The sequence below is a fragment of the Salvia splendens genome, chromosome 9, assembly GCF_004379255.2.
Source record: "Salvia splendens isolate huo1 chromosome 9, SspV2, whole genome shotgun sequence".
NCBI lineage: Eukaryota > Viridiplantae > Streptophyta > Magnoliopsida > Lamiales > Lamiaceae > Salvia > Salvia splendens.
Genome location: NC_056040.1, coordinates 22,534,431 through 22,548,504, shown reverse-complemented (window position 1 = coordinate 22,548,504; position 14,074 = coordinate 22,534,431). Strand labels below are relative to the sequence as shown.

General features: G+C 39.0%; 3 protein-coding genes and 1 pseudogene across 5 annotated transcripts; 3 read left to right on the top strand and 1 right to left on the bottom strand.

Moving 5' to 3' along the window:
* The first annotated feature begins 280 nt into the window (after positions 1 to 280).
* LOC121749554 (pentatricopeptide repeat-containing protein At2g22410, mitochondrial-like) lies at positions 281 to 2,993 on the top strand. Its single transcript, XM_042144121.1, has one exon. The coding sequence runs from the start codon at positions 647 to 649 to the stop codon at positions 2,678 to 2,680; it is 2,034 nt and encodes a 677-aa protein (XP_042000055.1). The 5' UTR covers positions 281 to 646; the 3' UTR covers positions 2,681 to 2,993.
* A 636-nt stretch (positions 2,994 to 3,629) lies between these two features.
* On the top strand, positions 3,630 to 5,994 carry LOC121747377 (F-box/WD-40 repeat-containing protein At5g21040-like). Of its 2 annotated transcripts, none has more exons than XM_042141409.1 (2): positions 3,630 to 3,818; positions 4,032 to 5,994. In XM_042141409.1, exon 2 carries the CDS (start codon positions 4,203 to 4,205, stop codon positions 5,856 to 5,858), a length of 1,656 nt encoding a protein of 551 aa, XP_041997343.1. In that variant the 5' UTR covers positions 3,630 to 3,818; positions 4,032 to 4,202; the 3' UTR covers positions 5,859 to 5,994. The 2 variants fall into 2 exon arrangements, with proteins under 2 accessions (XP_041997343.1, XP_041997342.1); XM_042141408.1 differs by having other exon boundaries at positions 3,984 to 5,994.
* Positions 5,995 to 6,160: 166 nt separating this feature from the next.
* LOC121747376 lies at positions 6,161 to 9,540 on the top strand (annotated as a pseudogene).
* Positions 9,488 to 11,870, bottom strand: LOC121747378 (non-specific lipid transfer protein GPI-anchored 12-like). 2 transcript variants are annotated; one of them, XM_042141410.1, is made up of 3 exons: positions 11,324 to 11,864; positions 9,869 to 9,916; positions 9,488 to 9,743 (listed from the first exon to the last, which is right to left on the bottom strand). In XM_042141410.1, exons 1-3 carry the CDS (start codon positions 11,697 to 11,699, stop codon positions 9,601 to 9,603), a joined length of 567 nt encoding a protein of 188 aa, XP_041997344.1. In that variant the 5' UTR covers positions 11,700 to 11,864; the 3' UTR covers positions 9,488 to 9,600. The 2 variants fall into 2 exon arrangements, with proteins under 2 accessions (XP_041997344.1, XP_041997345.1); XM_042141411.1 differs by having other exon boundaries at positions 9,590 to 9,792; positions 9,855 to 9,916; positions 11,324 to 11,870.
* Between the last annotated feature and the right edge of the window lie 2,204 nt (positions 11,871 to 14,074).

The following is a 14,074-nucleotide window of genomic DNA, read 5'->3' as shown; positions in this document are numbered from 1 at the left end:
ATCATTCGCAGACAAACATAATTTCAGTATTATGGGCGACTAACTTTTTCTTGTTGCTATGATTAAACACTTGTATAAGGATGCACACTAATAAGTGGAGTACTTACACTTATAAGTTGCTTGTAGCATCTGCAATTATTTACACTAAATTCAATCATTTATACAAAATTAAAACTTAAAATAATACTACTTATTTTCTATTTAATTCTCTAAGAAAAAGCTTTTAGCCCAATTATTTTAGTCCCAATCTGTCGACAGTTTCCAGTAAAGCCATCTCAACACACAATTTCAATTGCCAAATCAGAGATACAATCTCTCCTCTTCCCCCCTTTCTCTCTTTCACGCTCCAGTCTTCTCACATTCACGGCTGTCGCCGCCTGCGGTGTCGCTAGCGTACGACACTCAGGCCGCCCCCGCCCGCCTCCTATCCTATCTCGGTCTCTCTCTCAATCTCAACTCCCCAAATCAACACCCAATCTAATCTCTTCCATCTCTCTCCCTCTTTCTTTTATATTGTTGTCTGATTATTTGGCTTATATGATTCTTAATTTCTACCATTACTTATGATGATTTAGGCATGTACACCACAAGTATAAACCTATTTTGATATGGCAGAAATAGGTGAATTTTGGGGTGTGTTTGTGTAATGTTGCTCCGCTTCATCCAATGGTGTACCCTCAGCTTCTCCCTTTCCCCTCTTCACACACTCTCTCTCCTACCCCAAAGTAACAAACCCCCCCGAAAAACCACTACTACTAACTGGAACACCACCCACAAATTTGTACTCTCAAATCCCACTCTCTCTCTTCTAGAGACCAAATGCAAATCCATTTTCCACCTCAAGCAAATCCAGTCTCAAATGGTTGTCACTGGCCTCGCTCTAGATGGCCTGGCTTACAGCCGCTTGGTAACTTTTTGTGCACTTTCTCAAACGGGGGATCTTGATTATTCCAAAAGGCTACTGTTTTCGATGCCCAATCCAAATGCTTTTTCGTGGAATGTCGTGATTAGGGCGACTGGTGAGAGCCAGTCTCCGTTTGAAGCTTTGGTTTTGTACAAGAAAATGTTGGTTTTCTCGAGTTTCGGTGGTGTTGGTTTGAGGCCCGATAACTATACCTTTCCTTTATTGTTCAAAGTTTGTGCTAAATTCTTGCTTTCTCGTTTGGGACATGGGATCCTCGGCCATGTTGCCAAGCTGGATTATGATGGAGATATATATGTGCGTAATGCTTTGATCCATTTTTTGGCTGCTTGTGGGGAGTTGGAGGCTGCCCACCAAGTGTTTCAGGATAGTTGTGTGAGGGACTTGGTTTCTTGGAATTCGTTGATCAATGGGTATGTGAAGAGTGGGAGAGGGGAGGAGGCTTTGAGGGTATACAGTGGAATGGAGATGGAGAGGAGTGTTGATCCGGATGAGATCACCATGATTGGGGTTGTTATGGCATGTGCTCAGTTGGAGGATTTGGAGCTTGGGTGCAAGTTTCACCGAGATATAAGAGAACGAGGGTTGAATGCGGGCGTCCGGCTTGGTAATGCACTTCTGGATATGTATGTCAAGTGTGGGGATCTTGAGAAAGCGAAGGAATTGTTTGAGAGCATGGAGGAGAAAACGATGGTGACTTGGACTACCATGATGGTGGCGCATGCAAAACATGGCTATTTAGACGTTGCACGGAGGCTCTTTGATGAAATGCCGGAGAAGGATGTTGTCCCATGGAATGCAATGCTGAGTGCTTATGTCCAAACCCAGCATTGCAAAGAAGCATTGGCATTGTTTAATGAGATGCAAGAGATGAAAGTTAAACCAGATGAGGTGACCATGGTTAGCTGCTTATCTGCTTGCGCACAGCTGGGAGCACTCGATGTTGGAATTTGGATTCACCATTACATTGAAAAGTATAACCTCTCCTTGAATGTCGTTCTTGGGACAGCTCTGGTGGACATGTATGCCAAGTGCGGTAATATCACAAAGGCACTACAGGTTTTCTGTGAGGTTCCAGGAAGAAATGCTCTAACTTATACAGCTATAATTGGTGGCTTAGCACTTCATGGTGATGCACAAGATGCGTTGTCTCTCTTTCATGAGATGATTCGTGCTGGCCTAGTGCCGGATGAAGTAACTTTTCTGGGGGTTTTAGCAGCTTGCTGTCATGGAGGTTTGGTGGAAGAGGGACGGAAGATATTTTCACTCATGAACTCCAGGTTCAACATCCCCCCCAAAGTTAAGCACTATTCGTGCATGATCGACCTTCTTGGTAGGGCTGGTCTTCTTAAGGAAGCAATGCAACTTCTCGAAGGCATGCCTATGGAAGCAGACGCTGTGGTTTGGGGATCCATGTTTTTTGCTTGTCAAAAGCACAAAAATATCGAGTTTGGGGAGAGAGCTGCAATGCAACTTCTCCGGTTGGATCCTTATGATAGTGGGATTTACGTGTTGCTTGCAAGCATGTACGTTGAAAGAAACATGTGTCATGAGGCCGAGGAGGTGAGAAAGTTGATGAGGGCAAGAGGAGTGGATAAGACCCCTGGTTGCAGCTCCATCGAGGTTAATGGAAATCTGTACGAGTTCATAGTTAGAGACAAATCACATTCTCAATCTGACAAGTTAAACGAATGCTTGGCTCAGTTAACTAAACAAATGAGGCTTGTAGAATGCGCGGCCACGCTGCCTCACTTGTAGGGGGAGATTATATTTGGATCGGATATTCGCAGCTAACGCATCTGGGAGTTGTAACTTGTAGGTCAGTCAGGATCTCTTTTTTTTTTGGGTCCATTAATATAGTCATTTTAAACACAGTTCAGCTCACATATGGTTAACATTTCAAATATTTCTTAGGTTGATTTTTTAAAGTGAATCCTATATAGTTCTCATTTGTGTGCACTTCTATAATTTTTTCATTGGCACACAACAGTTTGTCAAACTTAGTATTTTCCCCTATGTTTTGTAATATCAGATGTAGTTATTTGACATAATTCTGTGAGTGAGAACCTGAATTGAGGTGTTACAATTAAATGGTTGATGATGCTTTGAAAATGTATAAATGATAATGCATTTTTTACTTATGAACCTGACTTCACTCTCTTGTCAAAGATTAGTTTAAAAGTATGAACTTTATTGATGCATCACTTATATATACTCTTACACTATCATCTTCATACAGTATTCCTTACAATTTTATCAATAAACATCTAAGTTATAATCAAGTATTTGTAATGTTGTAATTTGCATTAAAAATTTATTACCAATGAACCAGTTCTTTTACGTATGAATTTTTTTCACTTCCTTTTCTTTAAACCAAAAACATATAGTCCCACAACGCATAGAGATATCGACAAATTAACAAATAGACAACTTAAAGTAATTTTGTTATGATCTTCAAGGAATGGAGTCGTGAGTTCCAAAAACATTTCCCACCTCTTATTCTATCCCCATGCTTTGGTTTGGTACTTCAATTTATTGTTAATCATTTTTTAAATATAAAAAACAATCGAGTAATATATAAATAATATAAAAACTAAACTAAATAATTTGTTTTAGTAAATCATTCTAATTTTCTAACCTAACATAAATTCGTTATGTAAATAATGAGAAGTGGAGGGGAGTAAATGTAATAATGTAAATTATGAATAATGAACGCTACGCCTACACCTCTTCCAAATTCCTAGGGCATAGATTATCCCAGTTTTCTCCCTCAGCTTCTCCGCAAATTGCTTTAACAAACTCACCAATTTACTTCTCATTTTTCGAATCCACTAATTTTTCATTCAGTTTGTGTTTTTGCGAAGCGTGAAAAGTCGTCGCCTTCGTCATATTCGAGGTATTTTCCGTCCAATCTTAGTCACACCCTTTTTTGTTTTTCAAATCTGATTTCAATTCTTCTTTTCCTCTTCCGTTTGATTGAAGTTTTTAGAACCGATTCCTTTTGTAAAGCCAATTTCTATCGCAATCAAATTTCCGATTCGTTCTTATTCTGTTTCTGCAGACTCCAAATCGATTTAGAGCTTGAGTGATTAGCCTAATTTTTTTTTAGGTCTGTTTGCGGGTGTGATTGAGTTGGGCTTTCGCAAGGTTTTTGGGCATCCCTGTTTTTCGATTTATCATTTTTGTGATATTTGAGATTTTTGTGATAATTCGGAAAGTCAAAATATCAAGGTCAGACTTTGGGTACAAGCATCTGAACAATATTCAGGCAAATAGTTTTATGGCATTTGAATGCCGACAAGATACAGAAATCGGCTTAAAGAACTGCTCAGGAAAATGTGTGGATGAACTTGGAAAGTCAGAACTCCTCTCCAATCAAATTGTTTTTGTGAAGAACGGAAAAACTGAATCTTTGGGGACTGAGAAACAGCTGTCTATATCGAAATCAAATTCTGAAATCGGGTTAAGTTTCTCTGAAGCTTTGCCCAACCAGCATTGGTCCTTTTCTGATCTACCTCCAGCATTGATATCTGAAATTTTTAATTACCTAGATCCAAAGGGACTTGGTATTGTGTCTTGCGTCAATACATATTTGTATAGGCTTGCATCTGATCACTGTGTTTGGAAGGACTTCTACTATGAGAGGTGGGGGCAGCCAGCAACCGCTGCCAATTTGGGGCCAGGAGGTTCGGATGAGAACTCGTGGAAGAAATTGTTTGGGGAGAGAGAATTCCGGAGCAAGACATTTATGGGACGTTACAGCATCGATACTCTGTATGGCCACAAAGAAGCTGTGAGGACCGTCTTTGTGCTAGCTTCCAAAAAGCTGGTCTTCACATCGGGATATGATCAGGTGGTGAGAATGTGGGATCTGGAAGAAGGTTTGTCTATAACGTCATCTCGACCTCTTGGTTGCACCATTCGAGCTGTTGCAGCTGATACAAAACTTTTGGTTGCTGGGGGTACTGATGGTTTTATACATGGTTGGAAGGTTGAGGATGGGAACCCTCACTTGTTTGACCTTAGGGCACCGCAGAATCAGAATATGGAGTTCCGAATATGGGGACACGATGGGCCTATAACTTGTCTTGCTTTGGAATTCGGGAAAATGTACAGTGGTTCATGGGACATGACTGTTCGTGTTTGGGATCGTTCTTCTCTGAAATGTTTGAATATCTTGGTGCATAATGACTGGGTTTGGAGCCTCATTCCTCATGATACTACAATTGGGAGCACTGCAGGTTCAAGTGTTTACATTTGGGACACTGCTTCTGGATCCCTGCTTTCCGTCATTTACAGTGCCCATGCTGGTAATGCATATGCCTTGGCACAATGCCACTCAGGGAAGCTTCTGTTTACTGGAGGGGAGGATGGCTCCATACACATGTTTGAGGTCACTAGAAATGTTAAGTGCAATATGCGAAGGATTGCAACTTGGATTCCTCACACTGGATCTGTTTATTCTCTTGCATTTGAGTTCCCTTGGTTAGTTTCAGCTTCCAGTGATGGGAAGATATCACTTATTGATGTGAGAAAGTTGCTGAAGACCAGCAAAATTTCACATACTGGAAAGATTTCTAAGGGTAGCAATGCGGACCAAAAGAATGTGGAACCCCCACAGAGAATGCTACATGGGTTCGGATGCAATTTGTTCTCTGTGGGTGTTGGTTCTGATCGAATTGCTTGTGGTGGTGAAGATGGTGTTATCAGGATCTGGAATTTTTCTCAAGCTCTTGAAATTGAACAAAGAATCCAGAGTTTGAGAGGTATGAAGCTCGAGAATCGAATGAGGCGCCGTAAGCTCCAAATTGAGATGAGTAGTGGTAAAGGGAATCCAGGTGAGCAGTGTTCTGCAGCTGCAAAGAAAAACCAGATGAATAGTGATAAGAATGGGTGGCATAACAGGCGTAGAGTAGGCGGGAAGGTGAAAGTGTAGTTTCTGACTATTATTATTTCCTTATCATCTTAGTTCTGATTGGCTAGGTATGTACTAAGGAATAGTTCGATTAGTAGCTTTGTAGTTTTCAAGTTGTTTACTGAATGTTTAGCCTTTATAAATTCTCTTTCCATTATGCCTCTTGCAACTATATACACCTTTATGTCTATGCATATTTCTAATTTCTATTGTTTCCCTTTTAATGTTAATTTCAATGTGTTAAAGATTGCATAATTGCTAGTTATTTCGTAGAATAGCTAACAGAGTCATACTATATGTGTGATTTTTGTATCTGAACTAGAACTGATCTTCACCTACTAAGGCAGAAAGATTCAATCTGTTTTGCCAGCAACTTTCTACCAAATGGATAGCTGACATCTATGATTATCTGAAGCTGATTTGGTGCTAGATCGATCTTGTATAAACTTAAGTCTCTCTGTAAAATCTGGTGCCATGGCGTGTTGGGTTGAAGAACTTGATTTTCCTAGACTAGAAATCCCAGTAACCATTGATGGAATAGGTCATGTATTGTCGGATTTTGACCTTGCTACAGCACACCAGGATACTACTCTTTACCTCTCCAATCTTGATGACATGATTGGAGTGCGCCTCTTCACTCCGACGGTCTACTTCTACCAGCCACAGGGCGATGAACCTGTTGTTCAGATACTCAGGGACGCACTGACGGAAGTTCTAGTGCCTTACTATCCTTTCACAGGCAGGCTAAGAGAGACACAGAATGGGAAGCTGGAGATTTTCTTTGGCCCCAATCAAGGTGCTCTGCTTGTTGAGGCCCATTCGGACGTCCCCTTTGCAGATCTCGGAGATTTATCAGTGCCAAATCCTGCCTGGATGAACTTGATCTACCGATTTCCCAATGAAGAACAGTCCAAAGTTGTGGACATGCCACTGGTGATAGCTCAAGTAACCAAGTTCACCTGTGGTGGCTTCAGCCTTGGTTTGAGAATGTGCCATTGTCTCTGTGATGGCCTCGGAGCAATGCAGTTTCTCAGTGCCTGGGCTGAAACAGCGAAAGCTGGCTCTTTGGTGGTGAATCCGAAGCCTTGTTGGGATCGAGAGGTATTTCTGCCCCGCGACCCCCCCAAGATTCAGTTCTCACATACTGAATTCAAGAGAACTGTCAACGGTTCCACCTTGGCAAAGACACTGTGGCAAGGCAAGCCTGTCCAGAAATGCTACCGGATGAGTCGCGAATTCCAAGCCCGTTTGAAGATACTAGCACAAGCAGGAGAGTTTTAATGCACAACCTTTGATGCAACAGCAGCTCATGTGTGGAGATGTTGGGTAAAAGCACTGAATGTGAAGCCTCCCGACTGCGAGCTTCGCCTCACTTTCTCCGTCAATGCTCGTGAGAAGATGAGAGATACTCCTCTGAAAGAAGGTTTTTATGGTAATGCCTTGTGCGTGGCGTGTGCTACGAGCACCATAGAGAGCCTTGTGAAGGGATGCCTAGCTGACACATCCCAGTTGGTCCGCGAGGCTCGGCTAGGGGTCTCGGAGGAGTATCTGAGATCAACAATCGACTACATTGATCACTATAGGCCTAAGAGGCTAGAATTTGGTGACAAACTGACGATAACTCAATGGACTCGGTTTTCTATATACGAGGCCGCTGATTTTGGTTGGGGTAAGCCGATATATCGACTTAACTCCAACGCCTCAAGTGTGTGTGTTTTTGCCTGAAGGAGGGGCTGAACCAAGTGGAACAATGTTGCTCTGCATATGCTTGCCGGAATGTGCTAGTCATGGATTCAAAGAATAGTTATTATCAAATTGATTTTCGAGTGACTGTATAGGAGAATCCAGCATGTTTAGCATGATCTAGCTCATTACATATTTGCCTGTAATAGTATATGCAATATTAAGAAGGCATGTGTTTACTTGGATCAGGGTCTTTATGTGCTTTTGCTTTTTTTTTTTTTTGGAACCCAATAAGTATAATAGAACAAGGTAAATGTAGAATGTGTTGAGATTGTGAAGCACAGAACTTATGAGTCAACCAAACTGGAATAAGTAGGCAAAGTCACAATTCATAAAATGACTCTTTATCTCATATTTTGCTGTTGTTTTGATACTCATATGCTGCTACTTGAAAATGGCGAGCGGTAAGTGTTTTCTTTATCTGATATTTGTGATGACCTCTGCTTGTGTTGCTTCCGTGAAAATAGGCCCGGCTATGTTTGTATTGGGGGATTCATCGGTCGATTGTGGAGACAACAATCCGTTCAACGCTCTCTTCCACAGAAATCTGTCACGATTCCCTTGCAATGGCTCTGATACAACTCTTCTTCCACAGCTTCTTGGTACCCTCTCTCCATCGCTCATAAAGTTTTATAGGATTAGTTTAATCTGTATAAATTATTTATCTGGATAAAGGGTTTTGATCTATGCAAAACTATATCTTAATACAAAAACGTAGAACAAAATCATACATAGGGCATTTTTAGGTATATTTTTAGGTTATTTTAATAAAAGATGACCTAAAATGATCTAAAAATAACATCAAACCCAAATTTTATAAAATGACCTAAAAATAATTAATAATGACCTTCCGTGTTTTTGATTAGTTATTGACCTTTAGAGCATCTAATCCTAGGAGCAAGATTTTGGCTGCATTTCTGATTTAGATGCATTCTTGTTTAGTAAGTTAAATTCCGTGATGCAGCGAAGCAGATGAAGTTGCCGTATACCACACCATTCTACAGTCAAAATGGTTCAATAGTTCGGATTTTAGGCGGTCTAAACTTCGGGTCAGCAGAAGCTAGCATCCTCTCCCCTCGTAGTCGAAACTACCAGTCCCTCAACCAGCAGCTCCGCCAGGCATTCGGGACTATTCAGTTATTGCAGGTGAATCAATTGCCAACGCATTCATCAACTCTTCTGTCTTCTACCTCTCCTTTGGGAAAGACGACTTCACCGATTTCTTCCACAACAACTCATTAGGTAACAGTGGCTTTGACTTTGCCCACATTTTGGTTGAGCAGATGACAAATTAATGTGAGGAAGATAGTATGTGCTGGTGTTGTGCCCTTGGGGTGTGCACCGCAAGCGCTGCTCCTGCTCCAGTCGGGTGGGAATGGCGTGAGGAAAGCGTGCTTGGACGACGTCAACAAAGTGGTATCGTACTATAACAGGCGACTGGACGGGAACATAGCCGGCATGGATCGACAGCTGGGGGATGCACGCGTTGTCTTCTGCGGCCGTGATGGAGATCATCGATCACCCAGACAAATACAGTGCGAGTTTGTTTGGTTCTTGGCGTGGCGTTGTAAATAGTATTATTGAGGTGCAGGCATAGAGGGTGTGAGGAATGCGTGCTGTGGAGTGGTGAGGGACGGAAAGGTGAGTGGCTGCGTGTCAACGGAGATGGCCTGCCAAGAAGCTTCGACTCACGTGTGGTGGGACTTGCAAAACCCCACCCCGGCTGTGAACTCACTCTTGGCTCAGTCCGCGTGGTCTTCTCCTCCCCTTTTCTTTGAAACAGCTCTTCTGAGTTGTAGAAAGCGAATCGGTGAGGATGGTCTGTGATATAATAGTACTATCTCTATACTCAAGAATGAGGAATAAAGGAAGCATTGAATTCAATTAGCAAAATCCGAAGGCAGGTGTTAATGAATAATGACAAAATGATTAAGCATGTAATGAATTCAATTAGCTACAACGATACATAAGTCCATATATAAATGATGAAATGAAGATATGAATGTGAATTACATAGAGCTTAGAATGAGAAGAAATATGTGAAAAAAACAAATCCAATGAGGAAATGGTGGATGGACACTAAATTGGTTGTGCTTCCAGCATCAGATGATGGCTGTGTTGTTTCTTCTCCACCTGAGGAAGGGCCTCCAGTTGGTGTGAATGCTGCTGATACAGAAATTCATCAAACACAGGTTGGGACAAAAAATTCGAACAAAACTTAGGTTTTAGTGTGTGAAAAGGAACAAAACTTAGGTTTTAGTGTGTGAAAAGGAAAGGAACATACATACCTGGTGAAGGGGCTTCACTTGGTGTGAGAGATACTGGAATACCAATGGCTGCATGCTCAATAAATTAGTCAAATTCATGATGATGGTGATTAAAAGTTATACTGCTATTCCTATAATAAAAGCCTAGCCTAGTTTACAACATCAGTCAACCTTGCTACAAATTAATTAAGGTCTAGTTCGTTGCTAAATAATCTCGGAAAGGAAAGACCTACCTAGTGCCATATATTACTACTAGCTAATTAGTTTGTGTATTCATCAACACTTGACTTGTATTGGTTTATATTCATTTCAGTTAATGACAAACATTGAAAAACAAATTTGCCACCCACAACTTGATTAAGTTCTGTGTAATATAGACCTCTATTACAGATGTTTAAAATACTTCAAGTAAACGTAAATACTACACAATAATAGTAAAGAAACTTACTATTTCTTTCGTCCATGAAAAATAGCCTCATTTTACCATTTTGGGACGTTCACAAAAAATAGTCTCAGTTTATGAATTTTTTTCTCTCAAACTTTACCTATTTTTTCTTCTTCTTACTTACATTACCAATTTGTCACTAAAACCCGCTATATCCACAAATAAGACTATTTTTGGTGAACGAATGGAATATTATTTACTTATTTATAGTGTTGTAAGAATTGAATAGATAGTTAAAACAAAGGGACTACCTATATTAATAGTTTTGACAGTGACAGGTAGTTGGATGGGCAATAATTATCATTAACGAGCAAAGATATATAGTTGGTCCTTCGGTAGATATTAAATACTCCTCCGTCCGAAAAAAGTTGAGACAAAACTTTTGGGCACGGAGATTAAGAATTTATATTAAATAAATAGGAGAGATGAGAAAAGTAGGAAAGATAAAAGAGAGTAAAGTAAATGATGGAATAAAGTAAGAGTGATTAGATGTTTTGTCTTTTGTTAAAAAAGGAAATGACTTAACTTTGTTGGGACGGACTAAAAAGAAATATGACTCAACTTTTACTACGAATATTATCGCACCTTCTAATGCTTATTTTATTATCATATAATTTGCATAAACTTATCTTTCTTAGTTGGATATGGGAAGGATTCATGGTTAAAATTTGCATAAACCAATTGTATTTAAAGATTTTATATAATAAAATGGGAAATACAAATAACTGAATCGACCCATAAATCATGTTTGATTAAACAAATCATTACTAGATTTCAAGTGGCCCCAAAAATCACACTGGATGTTTTGAATTAATATCATTTAATTCTTAAAAAAGTAGTGTTGTCAATCTTGCTTATGAAATGGCCGTAATTTCAAAATCATACACCATTATTTAAAAGAGAACTCAAGATTTTCTATAGCTAATTAAAACCACTAATTTATCCAACAATAATCATATCACAAGCTCCAAAATCCTACCAAATTAGCTTGCATTAAAAAGCGTATAGAATTAAGAAGGAATTGCAAATACCTGCACACAAGCTAACCGGAGGTGTGGAGACATTGCAGAGAGAAGGCAGCTTAAGAGCTCTGTTGAGATCGACGGCGATCCCAACCTTCGAGGGGTCCCCCAACAGCTGGCACAAGCAGATTGGCTGCGTATCCACCAAGTTCCCCAGCTCCGGGCAGCACCCCCCGGCGGGTTGGGTCAGATTACTTCCCTCCTCTACAAATGTCAGGCAATCCGACAGGTTTAGTAAATAAGGGAAGCAATCCAGCTCTGGCGCAGGCCCAGACGCTTCCGGAAATGTCGGCGCCGGCGCGGGTGACTGCGCTGTCGCCGTCGCCGCGATAATGACGGCGATCATCAGTGAATAGGCAATGGTAGTGGTGGTGGGGGAGGACATGGCTGTGGAGGTGAAATTAGGTCGAAATTGGGTGGATTTGTGGTGAGCTTGCTTCGGTTTATTAATATATAGGTGCAAACAATATAACAGCTAGCAATTGAGGAAATTCTGTGTGTAAAACAGATGAAGAAATTGGAATGGCCCAACCGCCAAATTTATTTCTTTCACATTTCAAACTCTGCTACATTTATTTTTAAATAAAGTTTTATCTGTTTTATCTTATTTACAAGGTCATCCACATGTCTTATACTAACAATGCTTTTGAATGTTTGAATATTTTAAATATTTTCAAAATTACCTCACCAGAATTGTTTTTTAATATTAGTCCTTAAAATCACGAATCTTGACTTAATAACAATATTTTCTATTAATTTTAAAAGTGGTATTCCTTTTGTCCCAATTAAATTGATTCATCTTTTTTTAGCACGTGTTTTGAAAAAATGATAGTAATAAATAATCAAAGAGGAGAAAGTAGAGTAAGAGAGAGAATACATAGAGAAGAGTCTCTTCTACATTATTCTCTCTCTTACTTTACTTTCTCCACACTTTAACCACTATTTATTACTCTCTACGTCTCAACTAAGTTGAGACATAACTTTTGGGCACATGGATTAAGAAATTGGGTTGAAAAGTACTCCCTCTGTTTCTTCATAGTTGAAGCGAAACTTTTCGGCACGGAGTTTTAGAAATGAATGTTGGATGTGTTAAATAAATAGATAAAAAAGTAAGAGAAAAGAAAAGGTAGAGAGAATAAAGTATAAAATGAATAAAGTAGAGAGAATAAAGTAAGAGGGAGTAAAGTATGAAAGAGAATAAAGTTACCATATATGGAAATGACTCAACTATGAAGGAACTTCCCGAAATGAAAAAATGACTCAACTATAAAGAAACGGAGGGAGTAGGAGAGAACAATAAAGTGGGAAAGGTAAAGAGATGATAAAGTAGACAGTGGAATAAATAAGAGTGATTGGATGTTTTGTTTTTTGTTAAAAAATGAAATGACTCAACTTAGTTGGGACATCCCAAAGAGGAATACAACTCAACTTAGTTGGGACGGAGGAAGTATCATTTTTCCAAAACACGTGCGAAAAATAAAGGGGTCATCTTAACTGAGACGTGGGAGTGTAAAATACACAAACTTCACATTTAGTGTGATATTTTTTGCAGTGGGTCACTTGTCATATATGTGAATTTTTTTTATCCTACTTGGTACAACTAAATCAACGTGTATATATCTTTTTGTCCTACTTGCCACAAACTTTTAAAGTGGCAGTATAAAATATCGCAAATGTTTCATGATTGCGGATTGCCTACGTAGAATGAGTTTTCGCAGCAAACATCTTATTCGGGGCTGGGAAATAACACATGGAATGTAAAAATTGTGATATTTCAAATTACTTTTAAAGTTTGTAAAACATATTAGATTTAGGCCAAAGTTCAGTCATTTAGGTACCAACTTCTGAAAGCAGAATGAAAATGAATTAAGTAGGCAGAATTGAAAAGCAATTTAATCTTCTGCATTAACTAGAATTGACAATTCACATTGTAATTTTTGTATACCTAAATAAAATATTAAGTTGGCAGAATTGAAAAGCAATTTAATCTTCTGCATTAACTAGCATTGACAATTCACATTGTAATTTTTGTATACCTAAATAAAATCGTAAGGAAATTAAATATGGAAGCAGTTGGAAGGTAGACACAAGGGGAAAGGCTTTGGAATAACTTTCTCAATTTGCTTTACATTTACAACATCACATTTTTAATTCGACATATGCAAAGTAAAAACGTTGTCGTATGTGACAATGCCCCACAATATTCTAGTCCACAAGTTTGAACAAAAAGCATGATGCAAAATTAGGTTTTTGGAATTAGATGGGAATTTATGGATGGATCACTCTAATAAAATGGGTTGCATTTATTGTTGGCAGATGGAAAAGTGGTGCCAACTGTTGTCTTCAATTCACAACTTCGAATTAGGAAAATAATTGTGATAAAATTAGTATATATTCGTATTTAGTCTTTCTTTATAATATTAGAACATCATGAATTAATTCAATTTTAATAAATTTATATTTTACATAGTACTCCTTGCGACTCTAAAAAGTATGAACATCTCGTTCGGTACAAATTTTAATGTATAATTGGTAAAGTAAGAGAGATGAATATAAAGAGTAGTGTAAGTAGTGTTGACGGAGAGTGAGTTCCATGTCATTAAGAGTGTAGTGTAATGATATAAGTTGTAAATAAAATGATATGTAGGAGTAATGTGTTAGTTTAACTATTTCAAAATTAGAAAGTTCATACTTTTTCAGGGTCTGACTAATAATGAAATTATTCATAATTTTTAGTTTTAGAGACGGATGAGTAACTCT